This window comes from Nothobranchius furzeri, chromosome 2, assembly GCF_043380555.1.
Source record: "Nothobranchius furzeri strain GRZ-AD chromosome 2, NfurGRZ-RIMD1, whole genome shotgun sequence".
NCBI classification, from domain to species: domain Eukaryota; kingdom Metazoa; phylum Chordata; class Actinopteri; order Cyprinodontiformes; family Nothobranchiidae; genus Nothobranchius; species Nothobranchius furzeri.
The window spans coordinates 51,715,893-51,743,497 of NC_091742.1; the positions used below are offsets into that span (position 1 = coordinate 51,715,893).

Sequence of the window (27,605 nt, forward strand, 5' to 3'; positions counted from 1 at the left end):
TTTATTCCTAAACGGGACAATCAGCTGAAACTGTTGAGGGAAATTTGTTTAAACTAAATCACAGGAGATGTCCAGACTTTGGAAGCCTGTTAATCGTGTTAATAAGCGAAGGGCATTTAATTTGCTTTAATGACATATTTACACAGATAGAACTTTAGTCGCCCACAATATTTTATTGAGGATGTTTTTCTGAAACCAGGTCTGCATGACCAACGTCACCTCGTCTTTAGAAGCAGCTGCAGCCGCTGATATCAGAAACGGGGATCCGCGCTGCAACCTGAACAATTAATCCATTCCACATATTTCCAGTAGAAAACATTTGCCGAAAGATTTGTGCAATAATCAGATTTTATTTTACTTCCACAAAATGCTGATTTTACATTCGATATTACAAGAACCGGGGAAGGCTTGCCATCAAATTAGAAATCCGTCCCCTGTTAAGTACAAGTCAGGCTGGGCGGCTCACTGGCTGCTTCCAGGCCAGCGACTTTGAAGAGCTACCGATAGCTCACGACTAACATGTTGGAGACCCCTGCAATAACACAACTCTCATATGTGTGAATTTAAAGTTACAGCAGTCGGTAATTCACGTTATGTGTTTCTGTTTCCTACAGATGTTCAACAGATGGTGCAGGTTAAAGAAGATCCTGAAGAACAGAGTGCTGGTGTGGACCAGCAGGACCCAGAACACCTCCACATAAAGGAGGAAAAGGAGGAGCTCTGGACCAGTCTTAAGGGAGAGCATCTCCATTTGATGGAGGAGACTGATTCTGCCAGGTTTCATTTCAGTGCTGTTTCTATAAAGCGTGAGGGTGATGAAGAGAAACGTCTGTTTTCACAGCTTCATCAGCAGCAAATAGAAGACAGAGATGTTCCAACCAGCAGCTCAGCTGACCAGATGACAGCAGAAACTGATGGAGGAGCAGGAACTAGCAGGAACCCAGATCTGAACCCTCATGAACAAACATCTGATTCTTCAGAGACTGAAGTTAATGGAGATGATGATATGAATCTAGACTCTGGGATGTCAGACTCTGGGTCTGAAACTGGAGACGAAGACTATGACTGGAATGAGAAAAGGTCTTCTGAGTCAGATGTTAAGACTGTCAACATATCCTTTAGCTGTCTTGAGTGCAGTGAACGATTTCATGACAAGCAGTCTCTCCAGAATCATGTGAGAGTAACCAGTCATTCAGCAATAAGGTCTTCCAGCTTTTTGGTTAATAAGAAATCTGTTAGACTTAAGCAACCTGTAGACTCATATAGGAAAGTCCAGAAAGAACTAAAATCATTAAGTTGTGGTGACTGTGGAAAAATATTTGGGAGAAAATCAAATTTAAACGATCACATGAGAATCCACACAGGACAGAAACCTTTTGTCTGTGAGCTCTGTGGAAAAAGATTTACCCAAAAGCCGCCTTTAGACAATCACACAAGAGTCCACTCAGGACAGAAACCTTTTGTCTGTGAGCTCTGTGGAAAAAGATTTACCCAAAAGTCGACTTTAAACAATCACATGAGAGTCCACACAGGACACAAACCTTTTGTCTGTGAGCACTGTGGACAAAGATTTACCCAAAAGCCAAATTTAAACGATCACATGAGAATCCACACAGGACATAAACCTTTTGTCTGTGAGCTCTGTGGACAAAGATTTAACCATAAGTCAACATTAACTGATCACATGAGAATCCACACAGGACAGAAACCTTTTGTCTGTGAGCTCTGTGGAAAAAGATTTACTCAAAAGTCGACTTTAAACACTCACATGAGAATCCACACAGGACAGAAACCTTTTGTCTGTGAGCTCTGTGGACAAAGATTTACCCAAAAGTCAAATTTAAACGATCACATGAGAATCCACACAGGACATAAACCTTTTGTCTGTGAGCTCTGTGGACAAAGATTTACCCAAAAGTCAGGTTTAAACAGCCACATGACAGTCCATACAGGAGAGAAACCGTTTGCTTGCGAGTTCTGTGGACAAAGCTTTACCGAAAAGTCTGGTTTAAACCGTCACATGACAGTCCACTCAGGACATAAACCTTTTGCCTGTGAGCTCTGTGGAAAAAGATTTGCCCAAAAGTTTAATTTACACACTCACATGAGAGTCCACACAGGAGATAAACCTTTTGCTTGTGAGTTCTGTGGAGAAAGATATGGACAAAAGAAAACTTTATTCAAGCATATGAGTGTCCACACAGGATAGAAACCTTCTGTTTGTGAGCTATTTGGACATATTTAAAGTGACAGTGTGTACTTTCCCTGGCAATGGGGGCAGTACATACCTAAATGATTGCAAGCAAGCAGTATTTTTGTGTTCGAGTAAGACGTCACTAATGTATGGCTATTGGGGTCAAAAACCTCTGCACTTTTCAAACATGTACTTCGTCAGATCTCTGCTGCTGGGGTGGGGGTTGGTTGTTTGTGCTCCCGACTGACCCACGTTCAGTTGTGTCAAGTATTTTAGACTTCTGTGTTTTTACACTGCTTTTAACTCATTCACTGCCAGCCGTTTCCTGATCAGAAAAGCCCTTCGCTGCCAGCATTTTTCAGCATTTTCACTGTCTTTAAGAGTCACAGAATGTTGCGTGGTAGGATGATGCCAACACCAAAACTAACAAAACAAAGAGTAGACTCACCTCTAAAATCAGGAAGAATCTGCGCGTTTCAAGCGTTATCCGTTTTTTCATAATCCGTTGTTGAATTGGGATCGGCAGAAGCTTTTCCGGTTCGAGCCTCACTTTTTTACAGCAACGGCCCAAAACGATCTTCTAACACATGGATTTTCTGCTTCCTGATCACATGATGTGACGTACACAGATGAAGATAGGCTTTAGAGCTGGGTTGTTTGTTCTCACGGTGCGGGGGCTCATTCTGACGCCCACACAGTAAAAAAATTTGCAGTTAATGAGTTAAATATTATGGTGGTAGGGTTAGGGTCAGGGTTGAGGGGGTTACAGACAGAGTGACTTCTTACTAGGCTTCCAGCAACAAAATGGGGTTTAATACAACATTTAGTTGACTTAAAAGTGCACTTAAAAGCACAACTTCTCTTCTTTTAGTAAAAGCAATGTTTGGGATCCTTAGCACAAAAGGCAGCTGGTTCTGACGGCATATCGAAACGTGTGCTGAGGGACTGCGCACAACAACTGGCTGGGGTTGTCACAAAGATCTTCAACTTGTCATTGTCCCTGGCTTCTGCACTGAAAAAACAAACTTGTAGGATTTACTTAATTCAATTATGGAAAGTGGTTGCACACAATTGTTTTGCTTTAGTTGCAAGTCAAACATTTAAGTAGAATTAACATACGTTTTTCATTTTAAACAAACATGTATATTATGTGTTAACACAAATTGATAGAAACATGTTGTCATTAAGTAATTTGAGCTCTTCAAACATTTCAATTCAACATGATTATTTTACTTTGTTCCAAAACTCTTGTTTCACTTTGTTCCAACACTATTGTTTCACTTTGTTCCAACACTATTGTTTCACTTTGTTCCAAAACTCTTGTTTCACTTTGTTCCAAAACTCTTGTTTCACTTTGTTCCAACACTACTGTTTCACTTTGTTAGAACTCTATTCCGTAACTTACTCTGATACTAATGGGTCACTTTTATTACTACGTCTTCTTCATATTCAATTTTCATAATATATTATAAAGTCAAATACTAATTTTTTTCTACTTCAACTCAAGTCACATCATGGAAATGAAAATAAAATTTAAAAAAAAGTAACCATCATCGAAGTGAACAAAAACATTATGCTTTGTCAAGACTTAACAATACAAAGAAACTACTCAAGTCATTTCAAATGCAGAAATGTTTTGTTCCATTAAAATACATATTTACTGAAATGGTAAATGTGTTTCTATTCTATCTTAATGATACTACCAATTTTCTCTCAATCAAAAAGAAATTGTTGAATGTCAAAACCTTTATTTGAGTGCAATAGTATAAACAGTTATACAGCAAGTATAAAACATTTTAACATATTGTACTAACATCTCAGTCCAAAAACAGCAGCATCATAACTGCATTAAACTTAACTTTTTCTTTACCACTGCCTCAATAATACACTTCAGTTAACAGTTCTTTAGCTCTTCACTTAGGGAAAAACAAAGAACAAAAAACAAACTAAAATTACTGAATGATGCATATTCAAAATATGTGTACATGTAACAGAAAAAAACTGCTCACAATCCACTTAACAGTGAAGCAAACTTAATAGCAGTAAAATCTCAATGTAAACAACATCTAAAAGTTGAGAGCAAAACTGAAATTTAAATGCCTTCCCATGGAGCCAACCACCTCATTTGCACAACAATGAGCTTTTCTTACATGCTTAATTTTGTCTTGAGGTTTTGCGCTTTTCTGGATAGTTGAGTGGCATGCAACTCCATTACCACCTTCTGAAGCACCTCAAAAGTGTAGCGGAGCTGTGATGGGTAAGTCATGTTCAAACTGTAAAAAAGTCCAAAGAGCATGGCTGTTGCAAGTGCCACATTGTCCAGATCCTGGAGAATGACCATACCCTCAATGATGATTCCAACATCTGAAATGCCATTGTCTGGTGCATCTCTGTTGATGTAGATGCCCACTGTGGTTTTCTCAATAGCAATCATTGCAGTGGCCTCAGTCAGGTCCTGGTGAAAAAGAGAACATTTTAAGTTTTTGTTTTTTTCCAACCATATTTATATATAATGTTTGCAGTTTCACTTTTAGTTACACATGTGTAATCGGAAGGTTGCAGGTTTGATCCTGGCTCCGGACAGAGAATTCAGCTGTTGTGTCCTTGGGCAAGACACTTAACCCACGTTGCCTGCTGGTGGTGGTCAGAGGGACCGGTGGCACCAGTGCTCGGCAGCCTTGCCTTTGTCAGTGCGCCCCAGGGCAGCTGTGGCTACATCGTAGCTCATCACCACCAGTGTGTGAAAGTGTGTGTGAATGGATGAATGATACACTTTAGAGTCCTTACACTGAAAGGAGGTATACAAGTGTGGGTCATTTATCATTTGCGGGCAGAATAGCAGTTAAAGAGTGCCCTGCAATTCTGCTTTAACCATCAACATGGGGGGGTTACAAGGACACTTGGCGCGCCACTGCAAAATACATATAGCAGAAACCCTGAAGAGTCTACAAGATTTCATTTTGGTTTTCTTGGAAAGATATTTGGCCCACAACAGACCCGGTTATGTGTTTTTGCTTCTGTTAGTTGAAAAATATGAGAGAGGCCCCTTAAGAAAATAATTGTGAATTAAATTACAGTTGCAATATTGAAGAAAAAAATAAAATTCACTATTGGATAACTTTCCAGAATCGTTCGGCCCTAGCTGGGATCAAACCTGCAACCTTCCGATTACTGGACAACCCGCTGAATCTGTTGAGCTACTGCTGCCCATAAAAGGACACACTTTGTTAGAAACTATTAAACCAAAAATGATTAAAAATAAAAGACCCTGTCTTTCCAAAACAATAGATGCAATGACCTATCCAGTGACAACAACCAAGACTGCACTTCAGTAATGCAGGATTTGCCCCAGAAAATGAGTTAAGCCTGGCGGATTCGGCCGTCAGAGAAGGGGGTGGGTGTTGTGCGCTCCGTCCCGCAGCGCTCCTCCGTGAGTAGGGGATTGCACTTTCCGCTGCTGTTTCTCACCAGTATCAGCTGATGGAGGGCTCTAGTTTTGTTGCGCCGTTCATGTCAGCGGACACTGTAGGGTCGGGGAAGGAGGGCGGGGCATGACGCTTAGCCTGTCGGGCCCGCCAGGCTAATTAAGCGCTGGGGGAAACCCTGGTAATGATAATAAATACAGTTGTACATTTCTTAACCTTGATATATTGAGCCTGGAAAAATAGAGTTCATTTTTATCTATCGTACGATTAATTGATTTGATTATCGTCCCAGCCCTGTGACACATGTAACATTTTATTTCCAATATCAGCACAGACATCACCTTTTCCAAACATAAGGAGGGCAAATGGTTTACTGAGTTAAATTGATGCATTTTGAATTTTTGCTAATCCACAATCAACTCAAAACACTCACCACAAATTCCTGCACCAAGTCATCCGGATTCTCATTAAGATAGATGCAGAGACCTTTGATGAGGGACTCCCTTCGAACATCAGTGTCATCCTTAAGGATTATAACACAGAAAATAGATTTTGGTAAATAGTCTGTATTTATATAGCATCTTCTAGAGTCCAAGATCCTCCAAGGCACTACGCTACAAAAGTTTAGCACACACAGACGCGCACGTGCACACACACACACACACACACACAGAGCGATTAGTCACAATGTAGCTGCAACAGCTGTTGGACAATTATCATATAAAAATGATAAAACAATGCATTCAGTAGAATTAGTCCACACACACAAAAAAATTTCATTACACTGGATGTTTTACTAAATGCATGCAATGCATCTACAAAAGTTCTTACCGTCATTGTGGCAGTTATGCATTTAAGCTTTTTGCCCTGCTCCCCAGATCGCTTTGCAAACACTCTCAGCAAACTTTCAGACAGAAGGTCCAGCTGTGACAGAAATCGTGACTGTAGAGGCATGGTTGTGATGCGCTTAAACTCTGCATTTATCTGAAGGACACAATGTTTAGTTAGTAGCACAGCCCACAGAATTTAAAAGACATTTGTAACATTAAAACCACAATTGCCTGCCATATGATTGCATTTACTGTGCATAGTTTGTCATTAGTAGTCTGCGATCAAACATTTTGGAGACACATCCCAAAAAAGGTGAAACATTACCATTCAGGGTTTCCCCCAGGGCTTTACAAACCTGGCAGGCTGTCAGGCTTTGCTTTGAGCCCCACACGACGAATGGTACAGAAAACGACCTGTGTACTACACGGTCTGCCGTGCTTAAGCCTAATTTATACTTCTCCGTCCGCGTCTGGACGGACGCACGCAACGCCATCATCAGTCTTTTCTAGGGCTCCCCAGCTGGCTCGCAAGGACGGACGGAGTCGAGCTCTTTCTAAACACCTGTACATTGAGTCAGAGAACACAAGCTTGTGATTGATCTAGACGTTGTTGTTGTCAACAGCGCCGCCATTGCACCCTCAAAAACAGAGAGCTGAGGATATTTAGCAGCAGACACGGAGCAGATTGAAGAAATCCTCTCGGAAAAATTATATAAATATGAAAGTTTTATTCTCCCGTGTCTGGAAGATTGAAAAGATGCGCAGCAAGCAGGTTTTTTTTGTGGACGGAAATGACGGGAAACATGGGTTTAGAGGTGGAGAGCGCATGAAGAGGTGGAGGAGGATGAGTGACAAATCTGTCCGTGTCAAAAAGTCTCTTAAATACATAAAAAAACAATATAAACACACTATCTTACACCCTCTGTTGCCTTGGCGGGGAATTGCTTTGCAACACTCCCCAGGAGACAGAGAAGTATGAGGGCAAATTGTCTTTGTCCATGCGTGCATGTCTCTCCCTCCTGGAGCTGACAGAGAAGTATAAATTAGGCTTTAGAAAGTTTTCTGGGGGAAACCCTGCCATTATACATTAATGCGTTTGACAATGCTAGTCAAGGCTTTTTTCAATTACCTCTGCTGCCTCAAAAAGAGCTGGCCATCTCTCTTGTACCTCACTGATCATTGGAGCATCATAGATCACTTCTTGTCTTCTTAAGGCAAATGTTCTGCTCATCTTTTCTCTAATCATTTCTCTGTTGTTGCGCTTCTTTACATCAGAAAGCAGTTCAATCCTCAGCTTCTCAAGGGAATTCTCACTATCTCCGAGTGGAAAAGAGGGGCAGTAATCTACTTCACCCCTCTTTGGTTTCTTGACGTCAAAAGCAGGGGAACATTTCCCAGATGGTTTATTTTTCAAAGAATTGACACACACTTCAGGACATCCTACTTTCCGAAGCTGAGTGCGGTAGTTTGACAATTTGTATTTTAGGCTCATCTTCCATCCTGCATAGCCACTGGGTGAGCCTCTTTCTTTTAAACATGGATGCTTCAGGATGAGTGCCTCTGCAACTTGGTCAAACTTTTCATCTGTGAGATAGACTGTGTGCTTGACTATCTCCTGGATCAATCCTTCCAGTATGTCAGACTTCAGCTTTGGATCAGGGATCAATAGCATCCCATTTTCTCTGAAAGCTACATGGGCCTTCCCAAGCTTAACTTCAGCATCATATGTGAAACGAGGAACACAGAACAAATCTGGCCATGAAGATCGTGATGACATAGACTCTGGAGATGACAGAATCACTGTGCTGTCACCTGAACTGGACAAGGTGTAATCAGGAGCACTAGTTGATGGAAATGAAAAGCTGTCTTCAGCTTGGTCTTGAGGTTGGCAAGATGTGTAAACAACTTTTATTGTTGTCTTGTTTTCTATTTCTTCCATAGAGGTTAAGTTCACAAACTCGTTTCCAAAAAGCACATCCATGAATTGTAGTCTGAATGGTTCAGTTATTTTACACTGAGTCTTTACTTCAGTCTCCAGTTCAGCAACAGTTGAAGGCAGACCAGCAGCAATCCTGACCCTCTGACTGCTGTCCGGTCCAAGGATGACTCTAAGAATGGCTTGAGTTGTCATGGTCGTACTTCACACTCTGTTGCAAAAGAATAAGAAAATGGAATTATGATCTGTTTAAAAAAAACTTCTTAATCCCCAAAATGTGATCTTATACAACAATATAGTTGAAAATCTGATAACTAAACTCGGAAAAATACATGTTAATATCAACTTGTCAAAGGTGTACCAGTCTTCAATACCACAATAAAAAACGGTTCTGTAAAGGGTTTCACATGCACGTTAGTATGTGACAGCAGACGTAAGGGTAATATTTTTAAACTGTTTCCCCCAAAAATCCTTTCATTCCTTTCACCAAAGTTATGAGCTAATAAAGTGTCAAGCCCGTCACCATTTCTCAAACACACAAGATTAAACCCAGCGATAATGTTTAGAGACGAAGGAGATCACAGGACAGATTTACCTTTAACTTGCTGCTGGAGCACTTAAATTTATAATATAGAATGTTTGTTTTCACAAGAAGTGTGCTATAGGCTCAAACAGAATCGAAAGAGTACTCCCAGGGTTTTCATACATTGTTTTAGAACGTATGTAACATGTTTTTATTGAATTTCATATCATTTACTTGAAATACTTTAACACACATTGCTACAGTGATCACAGAAGCAGTAGAAAATGAAGACTGAGATGAATGGAAGAGTATTTAAAAAGATGAGCAGAGGAGGGAATATACCATATAAGGAATAAACCATGAGGATGGAGAGATAAAGGAAAGAGAAAAGAACAGATTGAACAAGAACAGAAGACAACTGGAGACTGAAAAAAAGAAATGGAACATACTGAAAAACAGGGAATAAAATATGTAAAAAATATGAGATGAGGATCAAATTAAAGCTGCAAAAGGGGATAAATAGAGCCCACAGTCATGTGTTTAAAAAATAATTCCAAACCATGTTAACGTCCAGATTTTTTAAAACAATAGCTTTAGTTTGAATTATGTAAAAATAAACCCTGGGCCCACTTTTTAAAACTGTATGCACCCATTGGCCCAGTTATTTTAAATATCTTACCCAACAACACAGATTGCTCTCTTCAAGGTCACCATCCGCACACCTTTAACAACATAGGCAGCCAGGGGATACTCATCAAGCAGTTCAGAGACTTCCACAAGATTGAATTCTCGTGCCGGAGATGGTGTCAGCTGAAAGGCTCCATAATGCTCACAATACCATCCACACAGCAATTTCAACACAAAAAATAGTCTTTGCTGGAGAATGCATATTTGATGGATTTCCCCAAATTCAGGCAAGCCACCAACAGATCCATATGCCACTATCATACCTGGTCTGTACTGCATTCCCTTGCTGAAAACATTTTTTGCTATGTGTATTTCAGATATGTCAGGATTTCTCAGTTTAACAGCCTGAGCTAGCTCGTCCTTCAAAATATGTAATGGGACAGTGGATACATCTGACACATCCAACAGTGGTTTATCAATTTCTGAAGAGGACAGGTGGTAACCAATCATAAACTGATGTTTTACAGCTAAAGTCAGTGGAATGTTTTTAAAGCAACTGGTGTGCTTTGCCACTTTTTTAAAGAAACTGTGCTTAGCTTCAAACCTGATGGTCCAAAGTCCCACGAGAGGCCCAAAAAACTGTATCAGTTCTGGGTAATGCTCTATGTAGTGGTGTTTGGGCAGCAGTTTTTTGTTGGGAAACACTTCTTTAAACCTCTGTCTATGGTCTGAAATTTTGCTCTCAAGGTAAGCAATAGACTCGTCAGTGTGAACTGGCAACCACTAGCTCAACAATCTTTTTTAGGTCCAACAACACCTGCCATACTGGCTCATTTTCCGGAATCTTGGGGCCAATAAGAAATGGGAGCAATCTTAACAAGCACCAATTTTCATGAGCATTACCCCCTATGGTGTTTCTGCTTGAAAGGTTTTGTGGTAAAGTGTGAGGCTTGTTGGTTTTGTCTGTCCACTTGTATGGAAAGTTAAGAATGGAACAGTTTATATCATCCAAGGTGATATACTTCTTTGAAATCAGTAATGTGAGGCAATGTGCAATTTCAACAGGCACTATGCCTTCAAATAGGTCGTGAGCAATGTCAGGAGGGTAGCCACTGACAAAATGAAAATGAGAAAGTGTGTTGGTCACAGGACAACCTCTTTTAACTCCAAAGGAGCTGCTACCACTACCTAGGGCTGCTTTGACATGGGCTTCATGCACTTCCTTATTTCGGAGGCTGAAAGTCCCTGACCTAACCTCATGCAACTGAATGTCTGAAGCTGGTGCTGTACAAAAACGACAAATGAAGTGGCCTGTAAAGTTCTCAACAAAGCCTGCTAATCCATGTGCTCCCAAATTGTCAGCAACAACAGTCTGCACTGTACCCTTCACAAATTTTCCCAGTTGTGGAATAAAAATGCCATCAACTTCCAAAGTTCTTAGGTCACGTAATAGGGGCCGTAAAACCTTATCATAACCAAATGACTTTACATTGTTTGTTGGGCACAAAATGGCCAAGAGGATTGAGGTTAAATTGGAATGAGACCATGGGGGTAGGTTATTCAGAATCCAATAGACAGCACAAAGTTTGTGAGTTTTGCGGGAAGTGCCCAAAGGGTTACAGACCTCAAAATCATCAACATACAAAGTAATAGATAAACTTAGGTCTTCACCTGACAACAACCCGTTTTTCTTGTAATGCAGGCCATCTTTATAAGACTTGTACAAAATTTCTTTTCCGGCCTCTGTGTCTCTGTGCGTTTCGTGATCAGTAACAATCTTGTCCACAATATCCTTCCTACTCAGGAGCACTCCAAGGGATTTTAGGATCGGGATATACTGCAATGTTTTGTTCTCTTTTGGATCTAATATATATTCAACTGGTTCCACAACATTAAAGTTAGCCTTGTAATATTGCTTTCGTTGATGTGTAGAACTCAAAGTGCCACCCTTCTCAATGGCCTTATTTAGAGGACTTGCAGAGCACAGAGAGGAAATTATCTCCTCTATTACACTTCTGTCAACTTGGAGCGCGTACTTCTGAAAAATGTCCACTAGAACACTTTCAGTATATGGTTTTGAGAGACAATCGGTTAAGTGGTGAAGTTCTACCAAAAAATCATTGATTGCTTTGCTTGGTACAATGGAAAAATTTTCTAATTTTAACAAAGATGCAGCTAAAGTCCACGTAATTCTATCTGGGGGGTCATTTGGAGCATCAGTACTGCTATCTTGTGGATCATGGTCATCAATGTCACTGTCCAAATTAATAGCAGCAGATTCTGGACAAACAATTGTGGCTGATACTACTATTCCAGGTTTAAAATCTTTTAGTGAATAAGATCTGTGTCTCCTGCTCTTGTGGGATTTAAAGGATCCTAAAATGTTTGAATGAAAATTGCAATCCAAAAACATACAAGTTACAACCTCATTTTTCTTTAAGTGTGCATTGATGTGAGTCCAGTAATCCCTATCAGACACAAGATCCTTGCAAGGACACAAATGGCAGGTAAATGTACACCCCCCTAATTGATTACTAGGCTTTGTTGCGTGAAATCTATTTAAATGAATATAGAGTGCATTCCACGTTCGAAAAATGCACGGACAGTTTGTGTGCACACACGGAATACGACTTCTATTTCCGTAAAGCCTATGTCTTACTCTGTAATGCTTTAGAGTATGGGACCTACTTGAAAAAACTGAGGGGCAGATCTTGCATTGCCACATTTACTCTCTCACTGGAAAGTTCCAAGACCCATTCACTGTGAAAATGAAGAAAACAAAAAAAGAAGGTCTATTAAGAACAAAATTGTGTTTCATATTTCAAGAGTGCAATTTAAAACTATATATAAAACACTGCAACCCCAGGAAACTGCAGTTTTAAAAACAAACAAACAAAAATAAATAAATAGTACAGCTCTCCACTTTAACCAAAAAATTAAACATTTTTTATGCATTTTTCTTTCCATTATACTCACCTTGATGATATATTTTTAAAGCATTAAATATGTTTATTATACATGAGGTTTAGTTAAACTCGTATCTAATGTAGATCAAATTTCTATATTTTGCTCACAAACACACTTGGTGCATCAAACTGGTAGCCCTTCATATGACGTGGTACACACTGACCAGCAAGTTGGGTGGGCAAAATATATTCTGATAGTAATAAATTGCAGAAAATGTTGTACAATTTTCTTCCCTAATTTGTAATTCTAAAGTGAATGAATAAAAAAATATCTTTAGCAATAGATTTAAAAATGTAATGACTAAGATTATACTCATTTACTTTCAAAAACAAAATGTATTATTGCTTGTGCGAACTTATGTTTTGTAGTCCATTTGAGAACTACAAATGGTGACGTGAGATGACGTCAGACACCAGCAGTGGAAAGAACGTGGCGGACAGTGTTTTTATGGCTGTGTCTCAATTCAGGGTCTGCATCCTTCGTCGGCCAGTTACGTCACTAGGCCTGTCCCAATTCGACGACTTCTTCAAATGCAGTCGACGAATCCGGCCTTCTTTTCACCTGTATGAAGGATGGGTCCGGTGTATCCGTCAGTGGTTTACATTTCCAAAGATGCCTTGCGGGCCGGACGGCAGAACTTTTAAAAACAATGGCGGACAGTGAAGCGGGAGCTGTCAGAGAGGATTGCGCATATAAATGTCAGTATAAACTTGAAAACTGTTAGGTTAAGGGCTTTTTGTGATACATGAACGTTATTTTAGTTAGAAATGTTACAGTAAAAGTGCTTGTATTGCGGTCTCGGCTCGTATGTTCAGCCGCTAGGTGTCGTACTTCTCCCGCTACGTTTTCCCCGATTTTAATAGAAGTTTGTATTTTAGGGACAAAAGAGAAAACCACAGACTTTATTAAGCTTAGGGCGGAGATGGACCACATGTTCACTGGAGCAAAGTATTCGGCGGCTGTGGCATGGAGGTACAATAACATCTCATATTTTAAAAACTGTTGTTTGAGTTTAGTTTTTTCTGCGAAAACATGAAAGGAATAACCCGTTGTCCTCTTTTCTCTTCCTGTTTTTTTGCTTACATGTTTGTTAAGACTATTCTGGAGAAAATGGGCATCCAGGAGAAGGTGACAGCGATGACCAGCTTCTGGAGCTGATCAGGGAGGACATGAGGCCGCAGAGGGAGGCAGAGCAGCAGAGGGCACAGGAGAGAAGGGAGAATTTTGACAGGCTTTTTACTTTGCTAGAAAAAATGGTTAAGAACGATTAAACATGTACATATGAAAGAAATATCTAAATAAAATCTGTATTCAACTCTTGAATTTTATTTTTGTTTACAAATGTGAAATGTTTAATATTACAGGGTATCCCCTGAGTCTTGAAAAGTCTTAAAAGGTGATAAATCGGTTTTGGTCAAATTAAGACCCTTAGAAAGATATTAAAAACTATTATCACATCTTTGCTCTGCTTGTCGAAAGTATTTTCTCTGTATTAGCTCTCCAACAGTCAAGGAAATGATTAAAAGGCAAAACTTCGAGCTCCATCGCTTAAAGTTCCTTTTCCTTTCTGCTCAGCGCTTCCACGGTTGCTTGGCGACGGAACGTTCGCCGAGGGAGTGGCGGGAATTAATGAAGGCTAGGCCTGTCCAAATTCACAGCCGTTAACATCAGGTCTACTCTGCTGACGGAGGACCCAGCCCATGTCGGCCGAGTAGGCTGGGTCCTTCTAAGGATGCAGGCCCTGAATTGAGACACAGCGTGTAAGTGAAAGGAGGCTTTTAGTTAAAAAAGGTTCACAGTCAGACATGTGGACTTGATTTGATAACGCTGCCCTCTCGCACCACACTTCTAGCAGCAAAATGGCAAGCTTGTGGGAGCCGGTCACGTCTGCATGCTAAAATTCGACCAGGCTCCCGCTAGCTTGTCAATTGTCCGAGTAAACTAATCACATGTATCGTTTAAAATATTTAAACACTTGTAGCGGTAACTTATTTAAGCCCCAAAACTCGCCGCTTCAATTGCATATCAGCACAAAATTGATGCTCACCCACCAAGGTCCCAATGCAGAGGTGCCGACAGAAATGAAGGTTAAAAAAAATGCTGCCGCTACCGGCTGCTACCAGCCAAAGGACCCCATAGCTACACAACAAGGTGCCTGATTGAAAGTCGAACCCCGTAGTAAAAATATTAAACTTCAGCAAATTTTAGAGATGATTTAACGTTTTGTGCTTACCACAAAATGTTGAAGCCACAATTTGTCAGCTGACTCCAGGTTGAACATGAAAAGATGTCTCTCAATCTGCAGAAAAAAAGAGAGGGGGAGGGGTAAACTTATGGCGCAGATGCCAGTAACTGAAACTATTTATTAGATAAATATTAACATAACAGTACGGTTAACACACAATGTGACTGAACTGTAATTTGGTAAAACCAATTTCCATAGAAAATATTATAATATGAGCGCCGTAGTTTAACTAAATGATGTGGACTGAACCAATGTCTAAACGAAATGGCGCAAATTACTTGATAGACAAAACAACATGATCAAACATGTTCACAACACTAAATTAACGTTAACAAGACATGGCGATGACTCTACAAACATTTAACTGAGGTTTCAACACTTACCACACACAGCGGCAAGCAACTCCACACACAGACGGTTCTACTGGAAGTGAGATGGACGGTTACCCTTCGCTTTCTACCAGAAATTCAAAGCGCGCAATTTGAGATCACGTGCGGTATCGCGAGATTTAACTGCTTCACTATTGATTCGTTTTACTTCAAGGTGAAGGAAACAATTTCATGTACCCGCTCTGCACATCATGTAGTTTATACACTATGCATTTACATTTAACTATAACACATGAAGCAATCATGTTTTAAAAAAGCAATATGCTTACATAAATCCAAGAGATGCCCATTTTCATTTTTTCAGTGTGTCCCACACTGTCTGAAATCCTCCACCATAGTCCCCTTACCCAAAAAAATCACCTGTAACCTGTTTGAATGACTATCGGCCTGTAGCACTCACTCAGTCCTGATGAAGTGCTTTGAAAGACGGGTCCAGAGTCAAATCATGTCCTTCATCCCTCCCATCTTTGATACTCATCAATTTGCATACCGAGCTAACAGGTCTACTGAGGATGCTGTAGCTGTTGCTCTTCATGCTATTCTGACCCACTTGGGGTATCATGGGAACTACCGTAAATCCTCTAATACAGGCCGGTATTCAATTAGAGGCCGGGTCTCCAATTTTGGCCGGTGTCAGAGTCAGCGGAGGTAAATAATGGCCGGTCTCTTATTGTGGCCGGATTGGAATGTGGTAACAAGCAAGTACGAGCGTCCCAGCGGCAGGGTTATAGTTCCCAAATCAACCAGCAGGAGGCAGTAAGGGTTCACGCAAACCTTTATTAGGCTTTTTCTTCAACGCTTTGTAACAGCTACAGACATGATCCTCTATCACGCTCCTACCACACAGAGTCACGGTGTCAGTTAACCATGCTAATTCAACCCGCTCCACAGAACACACATCACCTTCCCTGTGGCTTACATAACACTCACACAACACGTAAATCAGCACATAGGAACTAGCAGAACGATAGGAAACACATATAACACAATACCCAGAATGCACCTGGCTTACAACCCCAGCCAGGTCATTACACTGCAGAACACTCTGGAGAGCAGCAGAAGGGGGTGTATGAACTACAGTAATCCTTCGTTTATCGCGGTAGATGCGTTCCAGACCTGGCCGCGATAGGTGAAAATCCGCGAAGTAGGGACTCCCAGCATGCCCCTCGCGGGGATTCCCTCCACGTCGCACCTACGTCACAAACCGCGGCTATAAACCAAACGGAAGTCGCCTTTCCAGCTCACCACTCAGTCATCGTTTCTTCAGATTCATGATCAGAGTTTCCAACCTACCAATCAATCCAACGAACTATCAGCTCATAGTAAGTTATCTTACTTACTTCTGGAAAGCCCGGCATTTCCGTGTCACTTCGTTGACACTCGAACGCTCGGGGGTTTCCTAGAGCAGCCGGCGTTTCACCGACGCTTATCACTTCCGCGTCTGTGAAACCACGCTCCCTATTGAATTATCGTATGATCACATTCTCTGTGATCAGCAACGCGCTGTGCCAGACCGTAGCTACTGACACGCGATCGTTCATGTCGGTTCATTTCCTTTAATGTTTTCTGTCTTTTATTTGCGCCTGATGTGTATCGCTGCTGTGGAGCGGGGCGCATCAACTTGTCCTCCGACTCACAGATCCATGATGCGGCCGGCAAGCAGGGAGCGCTCAGCTGTTTTCGCGGTCGGTAGATCTGCCTCCTGAGCACGGCCAAAGTAACAATCAGGTGTCGCCACCTCAAAAACTAATTTAACACGCGATCGTTCATGTCAGTTCATTTCCTTTAATGTTTTCTGTCTTTTATTTGCGCCTGATGCGTTTCGCTGCATGCTGTGGAGCGGGGCGCTGCGGGCATCACCTTGTCCTCCGACGCACTGATCACTGATACGGCCGCCAAACAGCAAGCGCTCCGCTGTTTTTGCGGTCGGTAGATGTTTTAGAACTGCAGTTCAAAGGTAACTCATGAGGTGAATATATATGAACCCAGGTAGCAGTTTTTCTTTAGGATTGAGAGGAGATGCAAGAAGATAATAAACAGACAGGACAGAAAAATAGTCAAATAAAAACAAGTTAGTTTTTGTACCTGCTGTTGCAACAAACAGACACCATTGAAGGTAATCAGAAGTGAGGAACAGAAAATGAAATAATTATTTTAATGTTTAGAGCAGCAGGAACTCCGAGAGGCTGCAGGTGCATCAGTGAGTTTGCGGCCGCTGCGCAGGGGGAGGGGGGAGAGGGCTGAGGCAGAAACTACCGTTGTTAAAAGAAATGTGTTTAACTTTGAAAATGTGGGCGCAATTTTAATTGTCAAAAACTCCAGCGAACCATTAGTTCATTTTGCTCAAATAGAAATAGAGGCCTGCCTCTAATACTGGCCCTCCTTCCAATAAAGGCCTGGAGCTTGATGAGCTTGAGTCAAATACAGGCCCGGGCCTGTATTAGAGGATTTCCGGTATGCACGCCTCCTCTTTGTTGATTTCAGCAGTGCCTTCAACACTATCCCCCCTGACAGACAGGTGTGCAAACTGTCAGACCTGGGACTCCCATACCCCACCTGTCTTTGGATAAAGGACTTCCTGACAGATCGTAAACACAGGGTCTGGGTGGGCCCCCACATTTCCTCAGCTATCACCGTTAGCGCTGGCTACCCCCAGGGCTGTGTTCCGAGCCCCCTGCTCCTTACTTTGTACACCCACGACTGTGCACCCATTCATAACAGCAACATCATTGTGAAATTCGCAGATGACACCACTGTGGTGGGGCTCATATTGGGAGGGAGAAGAGTCTATGGAACCAGGATTGGGACAATATTCAGCGTAACTTTTACCAAGTTTTGTAACTTCGAACATGTTTCATCACATGTAACTTTGGATTCGTAACTTGTAACTTTGGATTCATAACTTGTAACTTTAGTTTCCTAACTTGTAATTCTCAATTCGTACTTGTATTTCTTGTTTTGTAACAGGAACATTGTATTTTGCACATGTATTTTTTATTTTGTAAAATCAAACTTTTATTTTGTACATTTACTACTCATTTTGTAACATCAAACATTCATTCAGAAACATGAAACTTTCATTTTGTAACTAGCAGACTTCCAAATTGAAAAAATCAAGGTACAAGTTTGAAATCAAAACTCTCAAAACACACATTTCATTCTACAGGTACAAACCAAATCTACAGTGTTACGAATCTCTTTGTCTCGATTCTAGCGTCAGTGGGAGGAACTTGGGTGGAACCAATGAGAGCACGAGTCTTAGCTACCAATCACGTTTCTCGAATTCCTGTCCAATCATTGGGAGAGGAGGGCAGGGTTCTGTGAGAGCTGTAGAGTTACGACACTCTTTGAACTCGCGGTCACGTCGTTCACGGAGCTCCCAAACATCCCACAGCGCCGTTTGAATGGTGTATGGTGGGACTAATCACAAAAAATTTATATAATCACATTTCCCTTGGCGATTTGTGGTAATTATTGAATAATATTATATGTTATATTATATATTATGTCCTAAGTCCCAGGGGCGGCGTTAGGCCCGACTACTTGGGTTGAAGCCCCGGATGTTCTATGAAAAGCCCCGGATCTAAATCGCGGAAGTAACATGCAGTACCAAAGTCCAACAGAGAGGGAGCAGCTGGCAGTAGTTTGTATATAGCCTGCCTGAGCCTCCACCACTGCAGAAGAAGCCCTTCAGCAGCCGGCTTCTTCTACACACTCTGCCTGAAACCCATGAGTGAAGACGGACATAAGGACGTTTTTTAGACAAAAAGTACTGCGACAGAACCCCAGCTTGGATGAGACTGGTGTTGACTCAGGTTTGTGAGTCTTATTTCAAAATATTTGTTGTGCTGCTGGTTTGCCTAAAGTTAGCTTACTATCAGGTAAAGTTGTTGGAGAAAGAAAGGGAATATTTACTATCATCTCACACTAAACACTAACAGGAACAATACTCTGCCCTGAAAATGCTTAATATGTAGCTTCAGATTAAAAATTATGTGAAACAAGACATATACGATGTTGACTAGTGCGTGTCACGTGTGTGTGTGTGCGCGTGTGTCTGTTAAGCCCCGGATATTATTCAGTCCTAAATCCGCCCCTGCTAACTCCTCCACAAAGTAGCCTATTTACATTTCTCCGAGCATTTGTAGGAAGACAAACACCCGTGACTGTTCTACATTACAGGAACACGACAGTCCTAACACCCTGTAGAACACATTTAGACCACATACATTACTATAATATATTATCGCAATACATTTGATGTAGTAATGCAACACACTGCTCTAATATAAGCATATTTAATAACTTTAAGTCCTACAAGAAGCCCTAAACTCGAGTTGTAATATCCATTTTAAAGTGTTTATTGAAAGCTAGAATTCTGCTCCAGCTTACCTTGAAGAAAATATGTAGCTGTTTATGCTTTGAATGATGATCTGTTATGTTCAGTAGAATATATTTTACAGTCATTACTTTATATTTTTATGTGAAGACAGTACATGCATCTATAACCCAGTTTATCTGGCTTCTATAGCAACTAATAAAAAAGAAAATTTCAATAAAACTATGGTTCATCACAGTAGATAAAAAAGTGCTAACTGTGAAAAAATGAACACCAAACTTGTACAACATGTATAAAAGCATTTTTAATAAAGCATTTGACCAACATTGTTTAGTCATTATAAATGCACAAATAAGCTGAATCAATAAATTTGAGCAATGTACTCAAGACCTAATGAAACTCTTGAATAACTTTATTTTGGTTATTATTAAAATAAAATGTGTCCGTGGGTTAAAATTTGAAATGACTAATTTTAGGGTTGGATAAAATTTTGAAATGTAATTATACATCTCTATATTTATGGTTTATTTCAATATTTCTATATGTACAAAAATAGTATTTTAATAATCCCTTTATAGGTTGATTATCTTACATGGCTGGCTGCGCTGCATATAGCAATCGGTCTGAGGGAGGAATCAGAATTATGGCTTCCCCAAAGATACAAAGAGAAGAAAATGGTTGGCTCAAGTCAGCAGGAGCAAAAAGCTGTGTGCAGTGAGTTTAATGTGCACCCTATAATGTTTTCTATCAAGGCTCTACATGTTCTGCTCTCAACTGCACAAGGCTGCAATTAAACTGTTAAATGTGGCAGGAAATAAACTAATACACCACTCTACAGGCACATTTTGAGGAGGGACAGTTTACTAAGCTTAGGCAAGGCAAGGTGAGACTCAGGGCTGATGCTGTGTTTGTTCATCGCCCTGAACCAAGGAGGAGGAAGGACCCCGCAGTGAGAAGTACAGAAGAACCACTGCATGTTGATCCACTGACCAGTGACCACACATGTTGTACTCAAGTAAACTGTGGTACAAATCTTTTGAAATATTAAGACATTTTTATTTATTTTATTTTAAAATGATTCTTTATTCTAACAGTGCCATTATAATTTCAGAGAATGGGGAAAGCAGCAGCAGTAGTGAGGCAAATGAGATGAGGGAAAGTGAGGGGGGACATGAGATGGTATCAGGAGAGAGGGACATCCCAGGAAGCCATGAGGAGCCGGCGTCAGGGCCAGGAGGAGAAAGGAACAGGCTATGCAACCAGGGAACCCAGCTGGAAAACCTAAGGGAGGAAACAGAAAGTCAAAAAGGCATGAAAAACACAAGAGGCATTAAATGGAGTAAACAGACAATCAAAAAGGCCGTACAGCTCTGTTTTTCAGTGGGTTCAACAGGCTACAGGTTTCTTCAGGACATGAGTATCCCTCTGCCTGATGTTAGAACACTGCAAAGACAAATGCAGCCCATTAACTGGAACCAGGTGTGTTAGGAGAGGTGTGTGACATGCTCAGTTTGAAGGTTAAAAATCTGACAGAGATGGAAAGAGAGTGTGTGCTTACTGTGGATGAGATGGCAATCACTCCAGGCGTGCATCACTCCATCACAGACCCAACTGGGATTTGCCACCACCGTTGTTTCTGGTCAGCTCTTCACTCAGCCACTGTGAAAACATGAAGATGGACACACAACACAGTTAAACCTTTAATGGTTACATAAGATTTTTGTTTTAGTAACTCTTTTACATTTATTTATTGATAATTGTGTTATTGTTAATTCTTATTTCTTGTCATTCCTTAATAACAAAATTGCAAATGCTAATATTATAAAGCAAGTGGAAATGAGCAGTTTTACGGAAAATGTCTAATTTTTAAAAGTTATTGTTTGACTACTGTTCTTGAATTATCTTAATTCTATTCTTATTACTTGAGTTCACAAAACAGAACAACATATCTTCTTACGTTCGTAATCCTGTTTGCTTCAGCAGTTCGTTGCGGTCAGTGTTATTAACTGAAAAATATTAAATAATTACTACTATTGGCGACTGTCAAGCCTTTGAGTCGCCGAGCAGCTGAATAGGGGAATAATGTTGACGCGCCCGCTGTTCCACTCTGTAACGTGAGGAAATATTGGTTTTCTATCACAAAGGTGGTGCTGGACGCAGCTAGGTCAAAGCTGGGTCATTGAGAACTTTCACCCACAGATTAAGTCCTGAACGCCAGCGAGTCTGGGAGGAAACCATAACATCAGCCACCTGCGGTCTACCAGAAGATGTGTTTACATGAGTTGTACCCAGACCAAGTCAAAACATAAAGTTTAAACTTCTTTTTCTTGATTTTAATGTTAAAATAACCATTATCATTTTGCTCATTATAAATGTGTTTAATCAAATGAATGGCTATTATGCTTTGGGGTAATTATAATGGATTAATGAATCCATTCTTAAATAGTGTTGAGAATGTTTGGTACTGACCTTCACACTCAAGCACACAAACATTCACACACACCCACACACACCTTCCCACAGTAAACTCCAGACACATTTGATGACGCACATGTTTTGCTTTGAGAAGAGAAAGGTTTTTGGTAAGTTTGAGTCTTATGATCAGTTCGTGTTGGGCAACGAGAGAGGAAGGACTTGTGAACAACCGCTAACGGGGAACGGAGCCCATGGGCTCAATCCCATCCCCCCCCCCCCCCCCCCCCCCCATCTCTCACGCTGTTTCTGCCACGCCAGGCAGAATAGCTGAATCGCAACTTCTAACGCAGACTCATTACCGAGTCTTTTGATTTCTGAGTGAATTAACTTAAGAAAGCGCGTCGACAAAACGCTTTACCATAAACGTGTACCGAGGGCAACTCTGGACCGGGTCGCAGCGCATCTTTGTCTTCTCTGCCAGCCAAGGTGCCCTGGATGAAACATCCTAAGGTGACGTCCCGGGTCCAACAGAGGGTCCGATTTTCGGTGAGGCAGAACACGACAGATAGCGTTTTGATGCATCTTTTCCAACTGAACCTAAGTCTATTCAAACCATCACTTTTCACTCAGACACCTGTTTCTTCCTGAAGCAAAATCAGATGCACACACGCATCCATCTCACCTCATATCACTCTCACAACTCACAACATTCTCAATCTTCATAAATTCACCAGAAGCTCTATTTGAGCATTAACAGCATATCAACTGTTAAAAAGATTGTCCCACAAAGTTACCAATGTTGATTGTATTTCCTGTTTGTCAATTTCAAAATCATTAGTTTAATTTGAAGAATTAAAACTTTTAAACGTCAAACTGGTTTCCTCATTGAACTGAAACACAGACACTCAGATATTATCGGCAGTTTATGGATGAAAACAACCTTTGAGTCTTCTGAACAATATAAAATTTGGTTATTGATTTATTAAAATTAATATTCCGAATTAATACGTAGCATGGTTCCTCTTTCATAAAAGAGCATAAAACCACAACGCTACAACTCCGAAGTCAAAGTTCCAGGTTAAAAAACTCCTTTATTTGTTATCAAAGCCTTAAAATCCGTTGAAAACAGTGATAAATAAAAGAAACATTCTAAGCTTGAGCGGTCAGCAAAAAAGTTGACTTCCCCCATCACCCACTCATTCTCCCATTTGAAAATATATATCTCTCATATAAGCTCTTTCATATATTATTATAAGCTCTTTTATATGAACAAATATGTATCTCTCACTTATGCTCCTTATATATTATCAAAAATACATTATTATATGCCTTTTCATGGAATCTTGTTATAATATCGAAAACCTCTCTGTGCCTTTTCTGCTCAAGCTGAACAGCTGCATAAGGGAGTGAAAGTGCTCCTTCCTTCAGTTCCTCAATACAAGAACAACTGTCTTTGTTAGCAAAGGATGTTGCAGGATGTGTCCTGGTCATCTCAAGGTTGCATGTTCTTGGGATGAATTGGTCTTTCATTAACAAGGCCATTTGCTCTTTCTTATCAAAACTGATGATGATGTGCGTCTGCAGGTGCAGATGGCAGAATTACGTGTGTGTATGGCAAACTGCGTATGTCACATTCCTGTACTTCTCAATAAAAATCAGCCGTTTCAGCAGAACAGGGAGAGTCTGTCCGAAGCAACTGTCAGGAGCAGATCGCGGGACCTGCTGGAAGTTGCAAGGCTCTCCCCCTCATGAGCGGTGAAAACAGTGACTGGACTTCTGATCATTTGTCTCCACATTCTGCCAACTCAAAAGGTGTTTAACTCCATCTTCTCCGTACCTGTGCTTGGTCTAACAGAAGAAAGACCAACAAATTTGGCGTCACGAACAGGATTTTTTCTTTTTGAAGAAAAAGGAGTTTTTGGAGGACAATTTGACCAACCGACCCAGTGAACGATCTTGGCACAGAACACAGCGGTGGCAAACAAGGTGAGCAGAACCTTATTTCTAAAAACTGCTCATTGGATTTATCCAAAGCCTTTGTGTCCAGAATCATAGTAGCTGTTGTCCTAAAATAATTGTTGGAGAAGAGAGTGGAGACAAGTGCAGAAGTAATAAGAGATTTTTTTTTGTAATGGTTTAATGGTAAAATAAGATAAGGATTTTACAATGGTTTAATGATAAAGATAAGTAAATAGAACAGAAAAGGGGTTGGTGGCCCAGGGTTATTAGAAAAGCCCTAAAATCCATTTTCCAGGTCGTGGCTGACCACACTATTTGCTGACGAGTGAATAGAAAATATAACGAGGTTATATTAAGCTAGGGTAGGGCCTTAGGGGTGGGAACCCTAAAATACTGCAGGTCAGGGACCTGGTTCGGGTTAAGGCCCTGGGAGGCTAAAGAGAGCTCCCTAAATTTTAAAGCACAGGTCGAGGACCTGGTTCGGGTTAAGGGCATGGGAGGCTAGAGAGAGAGCTCCCTAAATTCTAAAGGTCAAGGACCTTTGCATGAAATGCGAAAAAATGTTCTAATGTACAAGGTCTGGGACCTTTTATGAGACAAGAAAAGTTGGGTTTGAGGCCCTAGGAGGTAAAAAGAGATCTCCTAAAATTCTAACAAAATTTTTGGACCTTTAAAGGTACCAAGTAACTGATAAAAGTAAAAAAAAAAAAAAAAAAAAAGCACAGCTGTAGAGAAGCTTCACTGTGTGTGTAAGCTGAGTTCAGCCTGTGCGTGTGTGAGGCGCAGCAAGAGGCTGCTTACGGCTCTGGATTGAAAGTGCAGCACTAGGAGAGTGCAGAATGCAGAGCCGAGTTTTGGGAGCTCCGTGTGTGTGTGTGTGTGAACAGCGCTGGATGAGGTGTGTGTGAAGGCCTGATGCGGTACCAGAAAATAAATAAATAAGATAAATAAGAGCTTTAAAAAGTTGCAACTCGTATATGTAAATTACACTGCAGTGCTAAAATTAATGTTTGGAGCTACGCAAAATTCAAATTCTGCAACCCTGTTCTGATCAGTCTTTGAACAGAACACCATAAGTTAATAAATAAAAGGTTTTTAAAGTAACATATGTATGCTGGGACGTAATTTTGGGGGGGGACGGGTGGGACATGTCCCCCCCACTTTTTCAAAAGGCAGTTTTGGTCCCCTGCACTTTTTTCCGTCCAAAAACAATATTACGCTCCATTAAATGGATTTGGTTGAGCACTAGGACCGAAACAGAAACCGGTTTCCTATTAGACCCGCCCAAAAGCTAATCTATTGGCTCTGCTGATACTTGCTAACGTATTATTGGCTGTTGCTGCTGTCACTCCAAATTGTAAACAGTCAGAACGTGCTCACGTTGTTTTGCTAGTTTGGAGCCGCTAGGGAACACCGGTACTGAGTCACATCGTCAACTAGACGCTGTGTAATATCAGAGCTCAGCTCAGCTTCCATTACATAACATTTGAATAAGTGTTCATTTGTGAGTCTTTGGTAGTTAGGCACAGCCAGGAGGCAGCATGTCAAGAAAACGAAAAGTGGATATAAGAGACTTCTTTCAAAGTCAAAACGTAAGTTGGAACATGTGACACCCCTGCATTAAGCTCAGACTCACCTCCTCCTTCACAAACATACTCAAAACTAACTTTTACAAACGCATCTCCTCCACATAACTGACTCCTCGGACACAATTTATTCGTATTATTATAATTATTTTTTATTATTATTACTATTATCATCATAATTATTATTACTACTACTAGTAGTAGTAGAAGTGTAACTTCAAAACTTTTATCATTTAACTTTATTGTAAACTTATCTATTGCAATGTATATGTTCACATTAAAAAGCTCTGAAAAATGAACAGTATCATCATCATCAACAGATTTTTTTAAGCTTAATGTCAAAGATGTACACTTTTCATTAGATTTATCTTATTTTTTCCATTTATTTTTTGTGTGTTGAAATGCAACAACTGTTTAAACACTTTTAAGGGAAAAAAACATATTTAATATGTTTTTATACACTCAAATGTTAGGGTGATGATAATGTGTAAAACATTAGTTCAGCATGTCCTCTAACACAGCAAATGAACAAACGGCCAGATCTCAGGAGGGACCGTTTATGTATAAATAATTTTTATACTTTTGACTAGGCCTGGGAAAGTAACACATTTTGCTGGACGATATTTTGTCCAACAAATTGTTGATGATAAACGATATTGTCAACATTATCTAGACCAAAATAACCACTAATATAATGTTAATATATCATAATAATGCAAGTACACCCTTTAAAATGCAACAAATAAACCTTCATTTAACATTGAAATGTCCAGAACCAGAACTTCTAAATGAATAAAAATAACAAACAAAAATTAAATAAAAAAGGAATCTCACTCCCTGTTAGAAAATGTTGCACCAAAAACAATAAAAAAAGACCCAAAACAATAAATACAATGGCCTATCCATTGTCAACAGCCAAAACTGCACTTCAATAATGATAATAGATAAAAATAATAATAGAGTTGTACATTTTTTAACTTTGATATATATATATATATATATATATATATATATATATATATTGAGGATGGAAAAATTATTGAGATGGGCACGTGACGTGTCAAGGGGTCTTTACATAACACCCCCCACCCAAAATCCGCACAAGCCTGCTGTGTCCCCCCCACTTCTGAAATCAAAATTTCGTCCCTGTATGTATATGTATGTGTGTATGTATGTATATGTGTATACATATATATATACATATGTAGTTTAGAAGCGTGATAATCATTTGTGTGCGGGGCAGCATGTGAGTGACCCCGATCTGGGGGTTAAGTGGCCTGGAGATGAAAAAAAGGGAAAAAAACAACAAGAAACGCAAGTAAGGTTGTAAATGACAGCTTTATTTTAGAAATATATAGATATACATATACATAAAGTCAGATAGCTGCTAAACAGTAAAATCAAAACAGATCTGCAGAAAATAAATATATAAACTGTTTCTCAGAGCGCACTCAAAAAATTGCAGTTGGATTTGCTCTAATGTTACATAAGTCCTGCTTAAAAGCATACTAAGCATTAAATTCTGAAAATAACCAGTGCAGTGTTAAATAAATTCTGTGCTTAAAATATTATATATATATAGAGAGAGAGAGAATAAATAAGTGACGGACTGACTTACTTTAAAAAAAAAAAAAGACTGTGACAAACAAAGAATGTCGCCTGTGCCTTGTGAATGAGTGGAAGTGTGTCTTCTTGCATGAGAAGTAAATGCTGCTTTCGCTGGATCTTCTCCTGAATGACGCAGTTTTTAATAGAGGGAGCAGCTGCTTGAGAAACAGGGTGCGGTCCATGTTTTTGCTAGACGGTTATTTAGTTCAAGAAACTGTGGAAACAATAGAAAAAGAATTTATGGATAGTGTGATGACAAGAAAATCCTTTAAAATACAAAAGTTGTATGGTTGTGGTTATAAAAGAAGTATTTTGTCTGATTATGGGCCGTGAAGTCAGCTGGACTCTCTCGTTCTCTCTGTTTTTCTGTGTAACATGCAGTTTTAAGCAATTTGTGACTTTAGAAAGGATATTTTTCGGTGTTTTGGACGTACCTTAAGGCTTCTGGTTAGGGTATTCAGGAGATCCTTCCTCTCGGACAGATCTAGTGAGAATGACTGGAGTTTCAGCCTGGGGACCTGACTCCACCCACTTTTACACACAAGAATCCCATAGTCTAAAA

General features: G+C 40.2%; 2 protein-coding genes across 4 annotated transcripts in view; one reads left to right on the forward strand and one right to left on the reverse strand.

The window, feature by feature from the left end:
- Nucleotides 1–22,763, forward strand: part of LOC107373292 (gastrula zinc finger protein XlCGF57.1-like) — a 41,845-nt gene extending 19,082 nt beyond the window's left edge. For 2 of the 3 annotated variants that reach the window (XM_054736112.2, XM_070546381.1), the window contains exon 3: nucleotides 615–22,763. In XM_054736112.2, the coding sequence (XP_054592087.2) occupies nucleotides 615–2,209 (1,595 nt within the window). In that variant the 3' untranslated portion in view covers nucleotides 2,210–22,763. The remainder of the gene's footprint in view (nucleotides 1–614) is intronic. The other variant, XR_011517077.1, reaches the window with a different exon arrangement.
- On the reverse strand, nucleotides 6,298–9,677 carry LOC139063707 (uncharacterized). Its single transcript, XM_070546392.1, has 3 exons — nucleotides 9,588–9,677; nucleotides 7,579–8,596; nucleotides 6,298–6,603 (listed from the first exon to the last, which is right to left on the reverse strand). Exons 2-3 carry the CDS (start codon nucleotides 8,578–8,580, stop codon nucleotides 6,298–6,300), a joined length of 1,308 nt encoding a protein of 435 aa, XP_070402493.1. The 5' UTR covers nucleotides 8,581–8,596; nucleotides 9,588–9,677.
- Nucleotides 22,764–27,605: the final 4,842 nt, after the last annotated feature.